The following is a 23,653-nucleotide window of genomic DNA, read 5'->3' on the forward strand; positions in this document are numbered from 1 at the left end:
AGGATTCGCAGTTTAGGCTGTCAATGTTAGAGAACGGACTGACAGTACACGCTGCTTCGTAGCACACGACGACGAATGGTCGACAGGAGCGGGCCTCTTCGGTGCGTGTGTTTCTTCAGTGTCGGGCACGACGCCAAACACCGCGTTCGTTTTATTCGTTTACACGCGGCTATCCAAGTTTTTTCCCTCGATCGACGACAAATCGAAAGCACAGCGGACTTCGATTATCCATAGAAACACGAAAACATCTCGTTCATTACGACAAACACCATCAACTTACTTCAACTTTTTGTTTCTTCCTTTTTTTCGCCTCAACCGACCCTGTGATTTATGTGTAAAATTAAACTTGGTGTTTTACTGGATTTTTCTCATTGCAGAGGATAACTGAAGTATGAAAATAAAGAACGTGTGTAATAGAATATACATGTGAAAAATGTAATATATAAAATAAAATATTTAAAATAAACATATAAAATGTGGAAAATACAAAATAAGCGGAAGTTGAAGAATTCTAAGTGTCGTAGCGTTCGTTCGAACTTTTCACCCAACTTTTTCAGACCCAGTTTTTACATTCGGTAAGACGCGTCGTTTATCATCTGTGATCTTTGAGTGGAAAAAACGAACTGTGAGAAGAGTGTTCATGAATCAGATGCTGTTGCTTTATCTCTCACGAGTTTCGAGGATACGTAAGGTGATTTTTTGAATTTCTTTGGTGCGGCGCGAAGTTATCATGTGGACTGCGAGGCAGAGATAGCGAAAGAGCGTACTGGGATTTTGATGAATGGCTCCAGCAGCTTTTCGCACTGATTTATCGCGACGAAACGTGCCGACAGAGCTTTGGAAACTTCTTCTGCCTGTTGCAATGCTAGATAGTATTGCGTAGTGAAAATTTATGCCACTCCAATATCGGCGAGATGATTAGGATAAAAGGAAGGATGATTTAACATTATCAAGAACTATAATTCGCCATGTGGTTCATTGATATTAAAAGGGAAATTGTTGGCAATAGGTGAATGCAGAATGTATTTCTTTAAGATGGAAAGACTGCTGGTGATAGCGAAAAAAGAACAGCGAATGTTGGTCGACAGTGGCTGATAAATCGAAATTAGAAAAACGAGATCGATGCCAGTCTTTGATTGATCGATCTGCGCCTTTGGACGATTGTTCATTGAAAAATTGTATGTAGGAAAATTTTTTAAATAATTAACAAATTGGTTGTGGTTCTATAAAAATCAATTGGCAAAAATAATTCGTTCAAAAAGAACTAAAAAAAAAGAAAGAAAGAAAAAAGAAATTGGAGAATTGGATATCGTATTTTTGAGAGGAATTTATAGAATATATGAAAGCAAATTACTAATATATTTTCTTACAAGAAATATACGGAACAAAGAAAATATTTAACGAATAAAATATCTGTCGGTGTATTCTTGTAAAGCAACTCCCAAAGGATTTGAATAAATATCGTAAGTAAGATTTCTTTCGTTGACGTCAATATCTGACAGACTGATAATGCACATCGGAGTATAAAATCTAAGAATTTACCAAAGGAACTCCTGAATGTTTACGAACTACTTCGAAGAAGATTTAAGAGCTTAGAGTGATATCGAGTAGTACCAATTCAAAAATAGTCCAGCATTCGGTTCGGTCTTCCAGAACCATTCTAACATCATCAGCACGTTCCCAAAATAAAACAGAAACAACGTCATTCACTTCGAAACTGACCAACAGCATAAATATAACAATCTTCAATTATCCAGATCTTCGCTATCCAAAATATTTCGCTGAATCACACAAACAGCTTTTCAAATACACAGAGTGCCATTTGAAGAATAGTCAAACTCCTCGAAAATCTCTTAATTGAGCAGAATTTTCTATTTCATCCCTAAATGACTAATTTCCATATTAAAATTAAAAAAAAACATTTGCTCTAAACTAGAATTTTCTATCTCACCGCAAGGGGGAAATTTTCTACTTTACATTAATCAGAAGAAAATTCTCTAAGAGAATTCTAAAATTTAAAGAAAAGAAGGAAAAGATAATCCTAGAAAAATAGACGAAATATACGTATACTAAATATTTAGCGGTCGATCGATATCAAACAAAACGTACAAGAGTTTATGACTGAAAATCGAACGCGTTTTCCCGATACTATCCTAATCCGTGTCCTTGGACGATGAGCATACAGCGTTGTGTAGAAACCTAGTACTTGGCCATGGCCGATTAATCGTGCACCAGGGTGTGTGTCTTCGTTGTGGCAACAAACCTGGAGATACCAGGAGGCGAGCACGGGGGCCGAAAATAAAAGAGAGCTACGATCTTCATCGAGAAATAATCGTACCTCTTCAGTCTTCCCAGACTTATCCGACTTACTGGCCGCATTCCCACGAGAATCCTTTGAAAATGTATCGGCTTCGATAAACAGGAGGCAGAATAACAGCTCTAGACGTCACTAGTAAGTTCTACTTGTAAATCAATCTTACTTTTACGATAAGAGTAGTGAGGATTGTAGATAGAGCAGTGTGTAGCTAATGGAGATTAATGTATAGCTTGTGGATAAGATTTAGAAGATTAGAAAGAACTTCTTTTTATGTGATACTGAATTGGACATGTTTGTACAGATGGTAGATGCGAGTAGGTTAATTAATTTAACGTAGCCGGGAACAAATTTATTAAAGTCAAAGAAAGATCATTATCTGTCATTTTGTTGAAAAAAAGGAAAAACAATGAGCAGAATATATACCACCACTCAAAAATATATAGATAATAACTTGTTTATGACGGATAAAATTTGCTTTTTAGAGTGAACTACGACTGATAAACGATCGTCCTAGGTTTTTCTATTTGTAATTTTGTAACTAATTTACATTCTGTCGCAAACGACTACGAGAAAAGATGTCATTTAATTCTGAGACACCCTGTACAGTGTCAAAAGGGGTTCACAGAATTTGCAAAGCGGAATAAGAATTTCTCAGGGTAAAAAAAACTACTTGCTACTATTTATCTCTGCACCACTTCTATGTAACATTCTCTAGAGCCTCGTTCCACCAGAATTCAGCCTACATTCCGCCCTAAAGCTTCTTCCCACACCCTTCACACTTTGTTCTATGTTTCTCACAGGCTCGACGGAAAGAAAACAGAAAAGAGTGTCGTTGACCCGAGCCATAAAGTGGTCCTCGAGTGTCCGAGCGCGGTTTCGAGGAGCAAAAGAGCCGCTGGCTGGTCATATCAGAGGCAGAAACAAGAAACAGAAGGAAATTAGTCCACGTTATCGACGCACTTGATTCCTTCGCCGTCTCGAGGAGGCTAATTTTAAGATCATCTCGACAGTGAAGGAGGACTACTTCGACCTCTGTGATGATCAACGACCATGGCGCCAGGAGCAACGACCCTGACGAGTCTTCTGTTGCTGTTGATGATGGTGACAAGATGCTCGTTGACGAAAAGTTTACTCGCGAGCACACACACGCCATTCGCCAAGACTCTGACAAGCGTCAGGTTAGCGGGTGGTTACATGGAAGTGGTCCAGGAAGATTATTGCTCGCATGGTGCTGTTCGACTGACCTGCAGGTCTCTCAAGGCGTTCATCTTCGTCCTGGAAGCGGAGTATCTGTCGAATCTTACGCACGCTTGCGGATACGATGTACAGAAGTTGATGGAGAAGAAAATGTACAGGACTCGAGGTAGCAGTATGTCGTTCAAGAAGAAAGAGCTGAAGGGAAATTATATCGATGATATTGAGGATGAACAATTCAGGGTGGTAGATATTAGGCAGTCATTGAACAGGAGGTATGTCATGTAGTTTGTTATGTGTAAATTAACTTTTACTCTGTATATGTTTTTGTGATACCCTTATTTACGTATTTACACGATTTTCTAATAGATGAAAGTATTCAAAAAGATCCGAAAGAATTCGAATATTGCATCTTTGAACATTTTGAATTATGATTATTTCTTTAGCTATATCCATAAGAATATAAATTTATTTACACAACGTAGTTTAATTATGAGGAAATGAAGTAAACGAGTGAAGGTGCAGAAGAAATAAATTCCTGATTTCTCGGTATCAACATTGATCGATGTAGCTCGAGATCGTGTATTCTGAAGTTTTGTGGGTTCACTACAAGCCACTGCTTTCGCTTTTCATCGCATTTCCATACAATATAACCGTCTCCGGTAATACGAGTCACCCACTAGGCATCCGCAAAGAAAGGAAGGAGCAAAGAATATTCGGTTTGGGTTAGGTTACTGGACTGTAAACCACAGAACTAGCAAGTCATTCCTGCCACGTAAATACAGAGTAGCTATAGAAACAATTTTTCTCCAGGTAGAAGTATAAATTCAATTCATATGATTGAGAGAAGTAGGTATTTTCGTACGCATAGACTCGCCAGAAGTAGCAGCAGACTTAGACAGGTCTCCACTCTACTTTTGCAAGAAACAGTTTTTTTTCTTCCTCTGCTCCCCCCTCTCTCTCTCCTTGAAATTTTCTTCTTTGTAATCGTATGTGCCACGGGGGAAGCGTGTTTTCAAGGGTGGAACGAAATCTCGGCACGCAAAATTGCCGTTTGATGTGCGCCAGTAAAGCGTACGTGAAGTTTTAATTGCCTTTTGAGCGACGTTCGATGCCCGACGAAGGAGAAATCGTTTCCAGGAGAGTACATCGCGCGTCAGGAGCACAGCTCGATGAACTTTCTAAATAAGGGGTTGCAGCCACGAACTAGAGGGAGCATACTACCCTATCTTTCTCTTTAGGTTCGAGTTTCCGGTGTCTTCTCATTCGCCAACTGATTTTGTCATTGCTTATTTCATTGCAGGAGTGCCATTTTGAACGAATATGTAAACATTTCAAATAATTTAAAGAATGTTCTTTTACAATTAGAGAAACTCCCAGTATGGGACCATTCATCGGACACTTAAAAAACGCTTGAATACACAGTCACAAATTTCTCTGCTATTTTCATGAAAAATCTGTCAAGCATCGCACTATAAAACGTTTTACTTTAGAATGAAATATCACTCATTTCGAGTGAACGCGCTTCAAACTCATTTTGATATCGGAAACGTGACGATGAAAGAGTCGCGAGCCGAAAAGGTTAGCAACGCTGAAAAATTCAAAGGGATTCCTCGCGTGGGTGGCGCATGAAACGTTATTTCCCTTTTATTTCCGGCAAAGGGGAACGAAGCGATAAAATCAACAAAAAGAGAGGGTAGATCACCTCCAAGGGTAAAAGGGGTGAGAATCGACCCTATATGGCCATTGTTTCATGCAGCCAGGCCGCTTTCGATCCCCTGCGCAACAATCATCTCGATCTGAAAACAATCGCGATTTCTCCTTTGTCCGGTCAAACGCAGGCTGCTCGCGCTTTTGACACCCGGTACACACCCCCTAATGACCGACGTCGCTTATTTAATAGACGACACTGCACCGAGAAATCGATACAATCTGCGCTGCGCCGTTTGCAGTACGGATATTTATTGGCATGCGTGTTTGAAATTGCGAAATTGAACTTCCTGATCCGTTGATCCGCGATAATATTTGATAAATTCGGTGCATTTCTCCGGATATTAATACAGCAAGAAAATACTACAGGAAGAAAAGAGAAATTTTAATATAGAATTTGGGATTTGAATATTTCTAAAGTTGAAATAAGGAATATAAATTTGAGAATTTGAAAAAAATCTTAATTTGAAATTTCAGATCTTGAATTCATAATTCGAAGAGTTTAGACATGAACGTATGTTTAGACGAAATATATTTTTTAACGAAAGATTTTTGTTTTCATATTTTAGATGTTCCGGACAAAAACATTGTCGTTACAACCTCACCACCGAACAACCAGGCGCTGTTTACTGGAATCCTGCCACTTTGCAGTTAAAGTACGCGTGCATTCCTGGTAAGTACTTCCAAAAATTAAATTAACACATACATAGGCATGAACAAAGCAATAATCCTTTCAAAGTAATATGTAATATCTCCACGCTCTGAATAGCTCTATAGAACTTATCGCACGAGAAGCAGGAAGCACCTGCATTCCGGTTTCTGTTTCTCACGTGTATATTACCTTCCTGCTCATAGAACATAGACAATCGATTGTCAGTCACGTTCAATCGATAATCTTCAATCTTGATAATCCAGAAAAATATACCATCTTTAGATGGAAGCTAAAGAATGAATGCTATGTCACGTACGATACGTTCATTTTTTTGTATCTTTCAAAACCATTTGTTATCCACGAACTTCGTGAAAATTAATTTCTAAGTCATTTATAATAAGAAAATATTCTGCTTACCTGAGTAAAAGTTTCTCAATTTTCTCATTTTTGTATGATGTAATTTCTCACCAAAAGTTACGTATGTAGACAAATTTTCCTTTTCTTCAAGGTCGTATAAAACTTGTCAATAAATAAAATTCGTGCATTTGTGCTAAAATAAATTTCCCTTTTATTTCTTTTCAACGTCGCGTACCGTTTCCTATAATTTTCTAAAACATTCCGAGACTTATACAAAACACGTGATGCATTCAATACAATTCCAACCTTCGATTTCAAAAGATTAAAACTTTCACCCAAAAGTTTCATAGTAGCCAACAATCCGCTTGGAACATGACAACGTCTCATAATGAATGGCATGTGGCGCGCGACAAAAGGTAGAAATTCCTGAAGGACACGCTAATCCCACGTTTCTATGCAACTGCGCGTACCCTGAATTCGTAATATACGCGAAAAAGGATCATTGAGTACAGAACGAAGGTCCTTGTATCCCTCGCATATTACAGTCGTTGAGCACCTTTTCAATCGTACCAGCTTTCTACTTCAACTTTATAACGATCCTTCCACGATTAGCTACAATAGTATTATATACGGTAAAAGCATCAACAATTCTTAAAAATAAAAAACTAGAATTTTTTATATCAGAATCAAATACACCTGGAAACGTAGCTTTTAGTTATGGTTAAGTTACAGTAAATTAAACATTCTTTGCATTACTTATGTACTGTTGCATATATCGTCAAAATTACTATGAACCATTTTATCCTACACTGCAACAAATTTACCACTATTACTCTTAATACTATAAACAAGTTATAAACAAACTACTATAAATAAACTATTTTCAACCGTCAACGAATTTCTAATGACCTATTATAGCAGCTGATGCAGATGTGGACGATCACTTGCAAGAGAAAAAGTTGGAAGATAAATAAGCTGCACATTAACTGTGTCATAAAAGAATCTATGGTTTCATGATCGAAAGATAAAGTTACACGGTCGTGTTTCTGCGTCATAAATTACTCCTAACACACAAAGAATAATATACGCGCTTCGTCTCCATTACTACACTAACACTACTACAGTACAACAGTAAAAAGATTGCTGCTTATAAAATCACAATTCACGACAGAAACGCTCATTACAAAAACTAGACCCCATGTCAAAAATACATGTCACGTAATTCACACCTTCAACGCGAAGACGTGAATCTTCTAGTTCGATAAAACAGCAATTTTACCCTTCGAAAGAATAAAAGCTCGAAAAGAACGAAATTACGGGACAACGAGCACCTTCTTCACGGTGGAAAAGGTGGGAAGGGCCAGGCCACCCCTTCGACGCCCTACAACCGGTATCAACCCCCTCCAGGTGTAGATATTCTCCGGTCGGTTCGCCCCTCCGTTGAAAAGTGGGGCAAGGACACCCTCGGTCAGACCAAACGTCGCACAATGGTGGCCAGAGTCACACTCAAAATCGACAAATGGACCGAAACGAATGCAGATGTTGATCCGCGTCCTTCTGCCGGTAAAAGTGTCGTCATTTCGTGTCTCTATAACTAACAATGGTCCCAGAAGCTGGATGGTTGGTGGCTGGCAATTCAATTGAGTCGAATCGAACGGGAGAAAGTAGGATTTTCTCGTGTTAAAGCTTTCCTTCCTCGTTCGTATATTAGGGAAGAAACTTAATTTTCTTTCCACCCTCGGTGAAATAACTAAATCGTAAAAAAGGAATACATATGGTTGTACATACATCGACAGTATGTTGTTCAGTTTTTCTTTTCTTCTTTAGATATATCAGCTTGAATTTATACGATTTTTGGCGGTTGTTTCAGAGGCTGCCGTGAAGAAATATTGCAACGAGGAGCTGAAGGTGGTCCCTGGCGAGGGTGGTTTCATAAATTCACCGGGTTATCCGCTTTACTACCTCGGTGAAAATACGTGCGGCTGGACTTTCAGGTCGGCTCCTGGGCACAGGATAGTCCTGACGCTCCACGACCTGAATATCCGGGGTGAGTATCGATCCCAATGAGCTTCCCTCGCTACTCTTCTGACCCTCCGATTAACTCGTATGGATCTTGTATGGAATTGATTACGAAATCACGAGCCGTGACGATATATTTTGCCAAGGGAAATAAACGAGTTTCGAGAACGCATTAGTATTTAATCGGCATTTAAGAAGATCAAAATACGTGCTTGAGATATAAGCTTTATATCTGTGAAATTTAATCTTTTAATCTTCTTTTCTGTTTTATTTGGGATTCGTATGAAGAAACTAAATTTCAAATTTAGATTAGGGATTGAAACTGAAAAAAGAACTGTGGAAAAATTGTTTCCGTTAAATTATTATGTATTGTTCTGCACAATGTTACTGCAATATTTTTTATAATATAAATAACGAAAGAAGATAATTAAAAATATAAGCTTGTATTTGGATAAAGGATGGTGAAAAATATGAGCAATAAAATGTTCTAACTGTTTCAGAGCCTGAATCGGATGGAAGTTGCGTAGACATTCTAAGGGTGCGAGAAAAAGGAAAAACGTTGTTCGAGAATTGCGGTACCGCGGCTGGCGTCAAGGTCATCTCAAATTCGAATGTAGTCACCCTCGACCTTGTCGCCACGAAGAAGCTATACACGGCACGAGGATTCTTCTTGCAATATCAAGGTCGGTCTAACCTTATGAGCACAACGGTAATGTGCTTCTTTTACCTATTTTCTTTTTGCTTGAAATCAAACCTCTCTGAGAAGGATGGAACGTGATACGTATAAACGTTCACAATTACGCAAGGAATCTCTCATCCAGAAATAATATTGACGAGTCTACTTGTTGACACGTGTCTGGCTACCTTCGCGTTTTGCTTGACTGATCTTTGTTCTTCATTAAGTACTATATTTTAGTATGGTTTATATTATCATACATATTATCGAAATTCTAAATACAGAGTCCTTCATTGAAATGTATTATTTACCGTCTGGAAATGTTTACTTGCATCGTATAATTTTACGCTCATCCGTTGTCAATTACTACAGCAATCTTGTATAGAGTATAATCTCCATGTTTGCGTTCAGCTACATAAATAATATAAATACAATAACAGTACATGATTAAAATCATAAAACATAGCCGTCAAGATGTTAACGTATCAATTAATTATCATTTGACACGATGACTAGAGACAGCAACTCTATAGATTGGTGATAATAAATGTTTTAGTGCTAGCCTGTCCAGATGTCTCAGCACCCAACGGAAGTTACGTATTGAATGGTACTTTGACTACGAAAACCTTCTTGTGCAAATTCGGCACCGTATTCCCTGACAGCAAAGAAAGAACAAGGATACTGGAGTGCAAGAACGGCAAGTGGAATGAGAGTGTCATCAACATGCCGAGTTGCATAGGTAACCGCGATTCCCTTCTTATCAACGTATCTTTGCTTGCATGTAGCATACCGTTAACATAGGAAATTAATGCGATACATCTAGCTAACTATATGCAAATATTTTCTATATATTGCATAATTTAAGAGTTTAATATTATATGTGGTTCATGGAAATTGAATCATCCCCTAGTAACACATCTTAATTAATATCAGAATTTAATCAGGACGTCGACTTAAAAAGCCACTAGAGAATTATCTACAAATTTCTCATAATTATATATATATATTATACCTAATTCCACTAAATTATTAGTTAAAAGAAAAACATGTAGGATAAGATCGACAACAATTTTGTTTGTACTTTTCATAACAGTTTAAACTATGTAAACTGTAAACCAATTCCAACATAATTTTTACCTCTGAGAAAATATCGAATCATCTTCCATTTACCAATATCCACTATTGACCAAACAATAAGCCGATGTTAATGCCTTCGTAAAGAAAATATGAACAATTTATGGCGGTCATGGCGCTCGAATCGCTAGCTACGTCCCTCACGGGCCTCCCGGGAACCCATGGCTGCCCATTGCTTTCGAAAGGTGAAGCCTGTGGTGGGGGATATCGTGGTGAACGGCGGGGACATAGGAAGAGGGGTTGACGGTGCGCGGGAGACGGGGCGGGAAGAAAGAAAAAGACGGAGGGAAAGAATCTTAGGGCGGAGAAGTATTCGTGAAGGCACCATACATCGGTAGCGTCGCGCACGTAACGACGCCAGTCGTCTCGACGCCACGTGTCTCCTCGAAAAAATCGCTTGAAAACCAATTTCCTGTGCGAACAAACTCGATCGTGTTTTTCGGTCGAATTATATTTTCACTCAATTCATCGTTGCTCGATTGACCAGTGATATCGATCTGGAAACACTGATATTTGCGAAACGACAACGAAGAAGAGAGTAACACGCATTCAACCATTTCTACGTCATTTCAACACTAGCAGGTAATTTTTTAGTAAAATTTAATAGAATAGATACCTTTTATCGTGTTTTTTTAACTTTGTTTAACGGCGTATCTTGTAGAAATTATTTATCGTTTCCCGGAAACTGCGAGTTACGAGCAAAAAACATAAACCCAATGATAAAGCACACTCCGATACAATAAATCAACGTCCAAAGACCTATCCGTATTTCTTTGCTATCGTTTTTATTTTCCTATTTTCGTTTCTCGCGATTGACAGCAAACCAAAATTTCGCGTTCGAGTGAATAAAAGATGCTATATGTATACGCGGGATCAGATCCATCTTCCGCTCGAACTTTCGTAGCCGAGCGGAAATGCGAATTAATTAACGGCACCCCAGGTCTTTCTTCACGCTGCCAACCGGGTCTTTAAAACGTGATGCGTTCAGCGGATTATTAATTATTACCCTCATGTTCTCTCGCTGACGAGACACCTCCTTATTCTCGAGTAAACCTCTTCAAATTTACACTTCTGCTGACGTCGCCATAAATTTGAGAATCGTATTACACATGCTTGTAGAAATATGGAATTCTCTATTAAATAATTATGTATGTTCATCCATTCTTCGGTCTTCGTTTTATAGATAAAATAACGGGTTGAAAATCACAGTGATGTATTTATATCAATTTATCTAAACTTAGTTAAAAATAAAATTTGATTTTATACTTCCTAAATTCTCAGAATTTCAGATCTAAAATTCTAGATTTTCATTTTTACTAATTATCCAAATTGTCTAAATCCCTAGATTTCTCGGATTGAAATATTTTATTCCTGATATAACTTTTTATAAAACGAAAAAGGACTTCAGTCTGCTCTAGCCTTTTATCATCAACACTAACGGTTGTATAAACATTGATATTTACCTTCTATCTGAAACTTTTCGTAATCGCGTGCTTGGCGCACGCGTTATCGACCCGACACGGCTTCCTCCCGAAAATCGACCGATCTCAGTGACGATACACTACCGTTAATTCGGCTGGTCGCCGCTGAATGAGAGCAAGTTCGCTGTTGAACAGCTGCGAGCTAAAAGAAAAGTTCTGCGTGTAAAAAAAGATTGTCTGAACCTTTTCGGTAGCTTTTCACGGCTCTCGAACAAAGGGGATCGGGAAGAATGTGTCTGTCCAATGTTCTTTTGTGCGGCCCTCTATTCACGTCGATAATAACTTCGTCGGGCCCGGAAGGAGTTTCCTTTCGTGAGAATATCGAAAAATTTTCGCGCGCAGGCTTTTACCAACCATAAGAAAATGTCCGCGAGATTATTATCTTTCTTATACGAGAAACTTGGAATTTAAAAGCAATAGAACGAGGCCAAGTGGCTTGTATACCGTAACGGTGATTGAATTTCCAAGGAGAAGATTGTTAGCAGTAGAATCGATCTCCTTTTTTTTTGTTAGAACAGTGAAAGCATTCATGGAAGGCCATTAATGAGGTATTCTATAGATCGGAGAAAGGAAATGGAAGGATAATAGCTAAGTAGTTTAGTATCGCGTACGTTTGTATTTGAAACTCGCTCGAGGCGAGTTGCTGGGATAGAAATTAAAATGCCTACTGTTTTTGGTAGAATTTGAAGGAAAGAACCTTCTAGTCGAAAGACAATGAGTGTATTGTCTATAGATTTGCTTCTCCAGGTCATATGCTGATGAGTACGGTCTCTTTCCACTTTGGCAGTGAATTCCAGAAATATATATTCTAACTCAAAGGTAGAACGGAAAGATATATTGATATTAGTATTTCATTTACGAAATAATCGAGTATTTTAATTAGGTTCTAAAAATCAATTCAAGTTATCGGTATATTCCCGCGCAAACAGTCAGCGTGTCAATTTTCCGTTGCCTATATCGTTCCGGCGAGGGAAAGAACTTTCGAAATTTCCTGCGATACAGCTATACGGACACACGTTCGCGTGTATCACATCTGCATACATTCGAAACGAATGCATAATTTAAGGTATATGCAGTTTTGGTTAGTAGTGTGGTTACACGAACGTGAAACGTGAAAAGGTGGCAGTTTCTACTCGTCGTGCTGGTGGGGAAGAACGAAGAGTAGGGGAGACAGCGATGAAAGTGGAAGGGGTGATCACCCCTATCGCCTCCCCACTACTTCTGTCTCCTACCGCGCGGAGATAATTTTAGAGTCGACAAAATAAAACATTGGGTTGCACATGTTCACTCAGCAGCTGAGACTAAATTGAACTTCGAAAAGGCGAATTGGAAGATCTATTAATTCAGTTTATGCAACTTTAGATCCTTAATTGTAATCGATGGCTTGTTTTGATCCAAAATAAAATACATTTGATGATTTAGAAAATAAAGAGAAAGATTATGTAATGAAAAATATCTCAGTTTTGTAATCAATATGTAATTATAAATATTTTTTATTTATAACTATTAATAGTAGTAAAAAGCATTACAAAATTAATAACGAATGGAAATATGATATTATGTTTTCAGGCGATTTAGAATTTTGAACAGACATTAACGTAATTAATATGAATGAGACGTCAACTAACGCTTGATACCACGCTAGTATAATACATACAAATTATTTTCTACAGTTCGCGTTTCAAAGTTTAACCAGCTGACTTATCGAGCGTGCAATAAATTATAAATAGAATCTCATTTATATTTTCCGATATATGCATTTTATCAGAAATGATTTAACAACAATACTTACATAAATTCTAGGAAAGACTTACAAGCAAATAACTTAATCCAAAACAAAATTTTCTGAAAATCCAATAGAAATCCCCAATATAGAAATACTAAGAAATGTATATGTACAAATAAAGGAATTATTGAACAGAAAAGAAACGCCAGGTTATGCAGCTCAACCATAAAAAAGAAGTAATATCGAAGGAACGTCATGCAATGGTCGCGATAGGAAAGGTGATCGAATTGAAAGAGGACAGCTTGTTTCATCCTGAACAGAATTCGCGTGGGTGGTGGTAGGAAAGGAATATCGTGGTGGGGATAACGGTTGCCCCTGTTTATTCCCCCACCAGGTTCACTAGTGTTTCTATCTCTATCTCTCTACCCTCACCACGATGAGGTTTCTCTGAAGTAGGGAAGGTTCGTGTCCAGTCGTCGTCGGAGTTTCTGATAGTAGAACCACGCGACTCTTGCCGTCTTATCGCCTCTTGCTTTTTATCAATGGAGAGCTCGTGTCACCGTCTTTCACGTTTACGTACGCACGCCTCGCGATTACGCTCAACGACGCACGCGCGATATCGTGAGGAGAAAAGAAACAGACGCTCTGGACGCCCGATTCCAAGGGAGATCAGCACGGAATCCTGCCCGTCGCGTTTCTGGACGACGGAGAGTTTCTCGCAATTCGAAGGGAAGTCGATGGAATAAAACAAGCCGGTTCAAAGGCCCACGGTGTATGTGTCACTCCGATTGGTTATATAGCTTCGTTCGAAGCCTGGCTTCGGTTTCTTCTATTCGATATATCGAATATATTGCATCTCGGATCGAACGCGCCAGGAAAAGAGAATTCACTTGGAGGGCTTGATACACTATATAGGAAAAGAGGAGCGACGTGATCTTTGCTATCTAATTTATCGGTGAAAGAGTATTCAAGCCCAGGTCAAGCGGAGGAAAGAAAAAGAACCGTTTGAGAAACTGAATCGCGGCTTGTACGGTCTACTCAGCTAGTTTAGGCTGGCTTTACTCTGATGGAGTTGGACAGCCTGCCTCGACCGAGAAGAATATCGTTTATGGCACGAATTTAATCCGCTTCGATCTCTATCGCTCTTTTGACGCTCTCGTTTCATTACCGAAAAGAGAAAAGAAAAGAAACCAGTTGCGGGGAAAGTCAAGTAATATTTTGATTGATACTGAAACGTTCTATCAAGCTTGGTATCGTTTCAGGAAATTGTCTGTACTTTCAATCAGCCCGTTTAAGAATCGATAAAAAATATTCGTAAAAATATTGTATCGAAACTAAATGCAAGTTATATTTACTAGAAAAATAAATATAAAGAGGAATTCAATGATTAAAAGGAGTTTTCAAGGGATTCTTAAATTATAGAAACAGAACTAACTAAAGATAAATCAGATTCCAATCGAAACCACGAACAATAATTTGCTCGAATCTAGTAATGTATTTCGAGGGAAGGTATTTTTGAGGGCGTATTTTTGAGGATGATCGTCAAGCAGAGCCAGAGAGTCTACCGAGAGTAAATTAAGGCTGAACAGAGTTCAATCGAAAATCAGTCCTTGAATTTGATGCGTGGTACGAAAATAGTTTAAATAGGAGAAAGGCGTGCCTGTGAAAGAACGCGTTTACTTTTGAGGACGCCATAATTACGTTCCATGCTTTCTGTATTTGGAAAAACATTGGATATATTTACTTTGTTCGGTGCAAATTAAACATCGGAAATCTGATCCAGAATAACAACGGACAGGATTCGATCTAAATCTGTACTTTACGGAAGAATCCGTGACCAAGAGAAATTTAAAGGGAAAGATCAATAAAATAGGACAACTTTAATCAGACGATCTACCATAAAAACGACACACAAGTACACACATTAAAAGCAGGTATTGCAAATTTTCTTATGACGACACAGAATGCCTTCTGCTCGTGCACATTGTATGCTATATATACGTTACAAGGTTACGAGGAAAAAGAAACACGCTGCACAGTAAACGTAAAAAGACAACGTAAAAACACCGTGTATTATACATAACAGAGAGGAGAGGTTCGTGCAACGGAATCGAAGGAAAACTTGCACCGTTGTGCACGACTCATCTCTCCTTTTTACTTCTCTTTTAATAACTGTCTCTCTCTTTTTTTCTGTAACCACGATCTTTCTCTTCCTTCGAATTTCCCGAGCAGATGTGCCAATTGACGCAACGTATTTATCGCGAAACAAGGTCGCTTTTTAACCACAGCAAACATACGTACCGCAAAAATCACACAAAATTTATCGTCGCGCAAAAAAGTAATTGCACTAATATTACGAGTTAATTCCACGATTAAAATAGAAACGTTTTTTAACATCATTATAGGTAATAGATAATTTTATAGAAGGAATTTAAAAGGAAAGTTGTTTTAAGAAATTGATTTTGATAAGAATTACTAGATTTCTAGGGAACAGAGTGTAAAAGAGTTCTAAAGAAAATTAGAGTTTTCTTGACGAGAAAAGAGTATGTATACGGTACATGTATCCAAAAACAGTTCTCATGTATACAAAGATTGACGAATGTGTATTCCAGGAAAGAGGGGATAAGGATAGGCCATGTGGCGTCGTTAACTCAGGATCGTGTATATCGTTCCTGATGCCCTGTACGAGTTACATATTTATAATTTTTTAGTCAATTATGTTATGTTATTTTATAATTGATTAATTTAAACAATGTGCTTGGACGAGCTTCTTTAAACATATTTTTGATTGGTTCTTAATTGATATTCCTAAGGCTTTATAAAAACATAATCAAATGCCTTTAACATTATCAGTTTCATTTTTTCTTTTTTGCAGTTATTGAAAACATATAGATTCCATTAGCGTAACTAATATTAACTTGTTTGAAACTCTAACTAAATCTGAAATGTGATTATATACATCTGTTTTATTTTCATCATATACCTTTAATCATAATTACTTATGTACAGTACGTTTAAATACGTTAGAAACTGTTTGTTCTATCATTAAGACCATTACATAAATATAATTCCCCGATCAAACCATAGGATTGAAAAGCAATCAGAATTCCTGGACCTTGTAGGAGGTCGCGCATTTCGTACGCTCTAAAGTGGTTCCAAAATGGTGGGAGGTGTAGCGTCAGATGGTGAGGTGCTGAATACAAAGAAAAATGCATTGGTTCACGAAGACAAGTGATAAGGGATAACAAGTACAATTTTCTTCGTTCATTTTTTTTCCAATGTATATCCGCTTCTTTTTCTACTCGCAGCTCGACCCGGGGTCAAAGAGCATCGTAGTTGTGAACGAATGAAGGCATCGCACCGCACCGTCCCGTCACGCCACGCGTTTCTCGCTGATGATAAAACCGATGGAATAGCGGCGATCTTGCTCAGTTTGTCCCTACTGCTCCGTGCGTCTTCTACAAGCCGCTTATCGGGACTATGGCGAGAAACGATTGTGTCTTTTCTCTACGACTCACGTTGCTTTCCAACTTCTGGAGAACTAATCGCAAATAACAGCTAATCTCCGATACAAGCTTGGTATCTTAACTTTCATTAACTTCCATTAAAAATAATCGAGAAGTCGTGTTATAAAGAGAAGTGTTATAACCGGTGTTGTTACTCATTCGTATATAAGGAAAAGAACAAACTCAAGTAAATACACCGCCTCCTCGAAGTATGTAATTCATTCAACGGAGAAGTTACATCTCGAATTATTTATCTTATTCGAGAAGTCTCGAGTGTCGCCGTTCGTGGCGCGGGCGGAATGAAACTTGGCCTCCTGAGCGACTAACTGTTCCGAAGGAATCGATCTTCGATATCGACTAGGTTCGTTGCTTACCTATGAATTTCCTGTTTACCCAGTCGACTTAAAATGACTTGATCGATTGGGAACACCGGAAGTCTTCCGTTCAGACTCCTTGAAACATTTGTAAATTCATGATTTTACATAGAGTGAACAGTAAAATAATTTAATGATAAACGGTAATTTACTACCAATTGTGATCGTGTTCCGAGTGTGATAAAAATAAAAATAATTTAATAGACAGTCGTTTGACACGACCCATCATTTTTTAAGAGCGATAGGAAACTGTGATATATATAAAATAGAAATAAATATATAGCGACAAGAAGGAAAAATAGGGAAAAAATATAGAGAAAGAGAAAGATCGTGAAATAAAAGACAGAGACAAGAGAGAGGAGAGGCTTTGGGGAAAGACTCCAAGCCAGAGTGGTTTAAACACGAGCTCACTGATACTATAGTAGTACAGTTCGAAGAGTGAGCAGAAGCTATCCGTTTAACCAAAGTGTCGTACAGGAACGCGTTATGGTGGTGTCTAGCAGCTGACAGCGCGCGGCCATACACGAATTCGGGTATAAGAGAGGATCGACGAACGAGCTTCTTGCCGATTGCTTCACCATGATACGAATATTCGCAGACACCTTCAGGAATTTAATAAGTGAGTGTCCTGGAGATACTGTGCGTTAAATCTCATTTATAACTGCGACCATTCGTCGAAAGTAACAAAATTGCTAGCTTTTAATGTGTTAACCGAGAAAAACCAGTTATCTGATTACTAAGATTTTTAATTTTTTGAATATAATAATATTTCTTTTATTCATAGAGACTTTTCAGCGTATTATTACATTTCTGTATAAACTAAATTACGTCGTATGTATATTTAGAAGAAATCGATCTATCTGAAACTGATTTGTCTCTATTAACCTTAAATTTCGTAATTATAGGATTTTCTGATTAAAGAATGACCCGGTTAATAGATTTATATCATATCTTCAAACGAACGATGACGAGATATCTAATTTTATTTTGTGATTTGTCAGTACAGTGCACAACGTTATTCATTAACAATTTAATTGAAAAATTGGTCTAACAACCGTATTGTTCGAAAAATCAACTGAGAATCTCATTCTTTATCTGTTAGTTACATAACGGTTTGTTTTTCCATTGATTGATAGTAGATTATTGTAGATATAATCAGAGACATATACAAATCATTCTTACACTCTTACAAATTATTGGAACAACTTGAATCGAATAACTGGTTTTAACTTGGTGACATTGATATCAAAAAATTAAGCAGGAAAGATAGACGGAGAAATAGTTGGTAAAATCAAATAATCTGACGGAGAACAGTCATTTCTTTCAGCGATCATCGCTTGCAAGTAACGAAAATGAGAAATGTTGCATCAGTTTGTTTCGCTTCATTAAACCGCTGAACGCCGCTTCCGAAGTTGACATGCCTCGCACGTTAACAAAGTCCATGCAGCGGTCATATTAATCAAATTATTTATACCGTATACAAGATCTGCGATGAACATTATCACACAGAATCACGTGAACGTGTTTGTATTCGGACAAAACATGATCGTATCTGAAATGATGTTGATTACGTCATTATCCTACGTATATTCAAACATTAAAAAAGAAAGCTAACAGGTATATTTAAGAGAAAAAAAAACAATATTTTAAGTGAAACATATTTCTGTATGATAATTAAACGAGGCTCGATTTTACGTTAGCCGTTGTTAGAAAGATCTAACCATTTTGTCCTGAATAATTTTCAGCTGACATTGCACATAATCTATAGAAATTTCGTTTGACCGTCTCCAATAATTTTACTTGACTCAACAGAAAAATTGTCCGTCTTCATGTTATATAATTTCACGATGTATCGCGAATGGCCAATTGTTCGTTAAGATCGTCACTCTATTTCGACTTCTATTCTCTACAATAGAGTCTACGCAACTTTATCTCAAATTGCATTCAGTTATTGACGAGCGAAAAAAGAAGAACGAAACTAAGTTCACGAGTTCACCTTGTGCTCGTCTTATCGACCAGAAAGGAAGCTTTTCCTCCGACATTGTTTCTGGACACGCCTTTTATCGACGATTTCCATCAGTCTCTTACGCGCACATGATCAATTGCTGCCTTTTTCTTTCAGTATTCTCCAACCTTCTCCTACGGCACGTAGTATACGTGACTGATGCAACGTATCGAGACTCGTTCTAAATTCCCCGCTCTTCCGCACCGTCTGAATTTGTACACATATCCTGCAGACAGCTTTCCATGGCCTTTGTACTCAGGTCTAAAATTAGGCGAATAATATGACGCAGTATCAAACTTCCGATCATAAATTCGTCTATTCTCGTATATCAATTGACATCCCCCCTACCCCTATTGCGACCAGAACGATTCTTCTTCATTTTACGTCACGAGTGACGATCGATTCGGCTCGATTCTCGCTATTGAGGGTTGTAGAAAAAAGTGGAGAAAATTTTCAGCTGGCAAGAGGCTGAGGTACGTCAATGGATTGCAATTTGAATCTTCATTCCCGAGAGAGGAACGGGATATAATTCTAGAGAATTATAGATAGAATTAAGAATGACGTAAGCTTTTTCTTCGAAGAGATGCAACTCGAATAATAACGGATTGAAAATCACGGTGATATAGATCAAGGTATTAAGAATTTGGATTTCATCTCGTATTTCACGTCAGTCGCGAAAAGTTCACTTTGGTCACATTTTGTAATTAATCGAGTTATACATTTATTCTGCGTGATAAATTTTCGTGATTTAGAAAATTGTAACGAATTCCTTATGATAGTAAACAGGGAATATTTTACAAACATAACACTTGACTGCATCTTCCATTTGTTATGGATGATATATTCGAGCAATTTGATCAAACTGTTTTCTCCATCGTGAAAGCGAAGTCGTTTAATTGAACAATCCACGCACGTGTGCGGCTAGAATCGCCGAAAGTTGAGCTGTAAGACGTCAAAATAGCGAAGAACAACATTCGTGTGACCAGCACGAGAGCTATTAATTTTTCGCGGTAACTAGGAAGTATGCGAAACTAGGTTGCTAACTTTAGGTACAAGCGATTAAACTTTAAAGCCATCTAAACTTTTTAACTATTGCTGGAATCTCTACGAAAGCTCTGATATCAATTGTTATCGTTCTTCTCCATTTTGTTCAACACTCGTCGATATTAATTTCATATTCCATTTCATTTTCATGTTGTTCAATTTTTACACAAGATTTGCTATCCTTCATACAGTTTCGCACAAGATAACCGTAAAACGAGGAGCCAAGTTTCAGAAACTTTCTTTGTAAGTTGATAAATGTCTAAGCGCGAAACCACAAGCGTTTCCTTTCCAACGTTATAAACATATTCTGCCCGTTACAAAGTTTGACAAGAATGTTTCACAAGAACAAAAAGATTTGATTCTTACTTTCAAAAGAAAGTATCCTGCCGTAACTTATTTTGTCAATAACTCTCGTGGGCTCGTTTTTCCTTATTAACCCTTGTGACATTCGAATTTTCATATTTCAAACTTACATATTTTTACCGTGAATAGTAGTCGAATTTTTAATACAATCTATACAAACTATAATAATATAATAATACAATATAATAATTACATAAATAGATAGTGAATTTTATTGAATTAATTCTATATTTATATCAGAGTCTTTTGTGATTACTTCCATTATAACATAATCTCTCAAGTTTATTTCTTTATCCAGTATGACGTGTAGCCTTCCTTTTAATTGATCCTTGAAGATTTGTCCATAAGAGGAGCTGGTCACGATCGTGCTGTTCTCTGAAACGATTTTGCGTCTCACTCGAGGGAACATTCGGGTCCATAAGTGCATCTCGTCCGGTAGGTCGCTCTCAAGGATTAACTAAGTTAGAGGGTTAGCGACAATTGTGGCTCATTGTACGACCACTGAAGAGACCCTTCATTGGAGTACTTGAAACGCACCCGTTTCAGTCCGTTCCAGTGCCTCGAAGAACCTAGTCAATGGATGAAAATTTACTGAAACTCGTGTTTCGAACTATCTCCGAATCGCTTTAATCGGTCCTATTGAAAGTTTCGATCGGTAGTCAGTGACAAGAATCAATTTGCCTTTTCATGAAATGTATCCGCTGATTGAACAGGTATAGTTTGCAAGACATATTGTGAAATTTTATTAAGCACACTGATTTATCTTCTGATTCAAAGTACTGTAAGGAATTCCATTTTTCTGGACCCTGTTTATTGGATGGAAATTTTGATTTACTCGTTAAGGACTAACGTTAATGCAACATTTCATTTGCAATTCTTTTTTTATATTTGTATTTATTAAATTCTGTTTTTTAAATATTGTGGCTATAAAAAGGAATACCAACGACTCGGTTGATATCCTTCCTACCAGTAGTGTTGTTTACTGTTTGAGGAATTATTGAAAATTAGTCGATTTGACGAACTATGTATTTTGAAACAGAAAGTCAGCAATACATCATATGGTCCACTTGTGAGAGATTCAATTAGTTTATCTCGTTTATGTCAAACACAAAGGATTAATTGCACTTCCTATTCATTCCCCTGATCATATTTATTAATTTATCTAATAAAATTTAGCCAAATTTAATGTAATGAAATAAAAGGAGAAGTGGTAATAATTTCGTAGAACATCAGGAAGGACGTTCATCGATATCTTAAATAATATTAAGTTTTTCTTACATTTTTAATTCAAGGTAATCAGTTAAATTTTCTAAGCAATTGTTGTGTACTGTTATATATTTCACTTTAACGTGAGAACAGGATATTGTTTTATAAAAATATTTGCACCTAATCTTACTTGTCATCATTCAATAATACGAAATCAAAACTTCGTTTCATCGTTCTTATTTTATATACCTTTCATACGCCATTACGCTATCAATCTTCGTAACATGGATATTATTCACGGTTGCCTTTCATCTCAGCCGCTCAAAAATAAAATCTGATATCACAGGAAACATCAAAGCAATATGAATACTTATATAATATTGTTAATAATTACTACAATTATCTGTTTGTAATTACATAAATATAGAATTCGATTGGAAGAGAAAAAAAAAATAAATAATATTAATATTAATAATATTAATATTCTTATATAATAATTATATAATAAATATTAATAAATAATATTAATATTGGAATATTAATTATTTCGCTAGTTGAAAATCCTTTTGTGACTAATCATTTACTGATTTAAAGGATATGACAATACAGACGTATGTATATATCGGTATTTTCTTATAAAAGTATCAGAATGAACTGAGATTTGATAAATAAGTTACTTAATCGATTTGCAGAGATAATATAACAAACTAATGCATACATCTTATTACGCCACTTAATAATTTTATAAATTTACAATATGATGCACCAAAAGTCTCGCGACAAGCATACCATTTAACGATTTTCCGCGATTTCTCGCTAAATACCACTTCCTCGTTTGAAAAACGGGAACGTGAACGACGCGTGGTTCCGTCGTGGATCGAAAAAATAAAACGATTACTGTGAAACGAAGCGCCGATAACCCATGTCAGATCATCGTTTCATCAGAGTCTTCCCGTATTGAACTGCGATAAACGGATCGTTCGAGTTTCATGCAATCGTGTCCATTTCTTTTTTCATGCAGTATCAGTAATCGAATTGTGCATTGGTGCATGACACGACAGAGGAGACAAGGCAAAACAGGATGACAGAATTTGATGATCTGATGCCACGATTTTGTCGATAACTCGTCGATGATCTTGTATTGACACGAATGTGCCCAATTGCTTGTTGACAAATGATTCTGATCGGCTTTCGATAAAATGTGATATAGAAATTTTCGAAATTGATAAAGTTAAGTACAATATCAAAGAGTATATCATTTGAAAGACAACAATCGATAGTTGACTATAAGATAGAAACGAGTTCGTTTCACCTTTACAATAATAAATCATTTCATTCGATGATATATACAGATTGTTTTAAATGATATAAATTTTAAACACACGACTGTTTTAATGTTGGTACGTATAATGTCTTAATTAACTGCGGATAAATACGATGACCATAACACGATCGATAGTAGCGGTAGCATAAAATCAATGTAATTGGGTCAATCGATGTTCGAGCGGAGAAGTTTGATCATCGACAAATTACCCCGGATAAGGACGCATTCATATCTTTTAATTAAGAATTGTTGCGATACCGTTCGAATTAAATGTAATATGTTGAAGCTCTCCATTACCTAATTTCCATATCCCTTTCGATTTCAACGAGAAGAACGTTAAATTAAATTAAATATCTTTAAGGAAAATATTTTCTAGATCGCAAGGGAGAAACATCAGTGTTTGAATAAAAAGGAAGATTTTGATACGACATAATTGAAAACTAAAAAATCTACTAGATTCAAAAGTAGCTGATAAATTGAGGGAATTTTATGAAAGCCAAATATATAATTATTAAAATTTTGATGTTTGTAATATTTCAATATTATGACGAGTAATATTTTCAAA

At 37.0% G+C, this 23,653-nt stretch overlaps 1 protein-coding gene across 2 annotated transcripts in view; it reads left to right on the forward strand.

Moving 5' to 3' along the window:
• LOC138178384 (uncharacterized) overlaps positions 1–23,653 on the forward strand; it is a 30,772-nt gene continuing 7,119 nt past the window's right edge. Inside the window, exons 1-7 of one of the 2 annotated variants that reach the window (XR_011172687.1) lie at positions 1–2,452; positions 3,118–3,786; positions 5,791–5,894; positions 8,101–8,277; positions 8,750–8,932; positions 9,482–9,664; positions 10,191–10,641. Coding sequence is in view for 1 of the 2 variants with exons in the window: in XM_069110183.1 (XP_068966284.1) it covers positions 3,368–3,786; positions 5,791–5,894; positions 8,101–8,277; positions 8,750–8,932; positions 9,482–9,664 (1,066 nt within the window). In the remaining variant the exon portion in view is untranslated. The remainder of the gene's footprint in view (positions 2,453–3,117; positions 3,787–5,790; positions 5,895–8,100; positions 8,278–8,749; positions 8,933–9,481; positions 9,665–10,190; positions 10,642–23,653) is intronic. The other variant, XM_069110183.1, reaches the window with a different exon arrangement.

This window comes from Bombus flavifrons, chromosome 3 (genome assembly GCF_040668555.2).
Source record: "Bombus flavifrons isolate JBK064 chromosome 3, iyBomFlav1_principal, whole genome shotgun sequence".
In the NCBI taxonomy this organism is placed as follows: Eukaryota; Metazoa; Arthropoda; class Insecta; order Hymenoptera; family Apidae; genus Bombus; species Bombus flavifrons.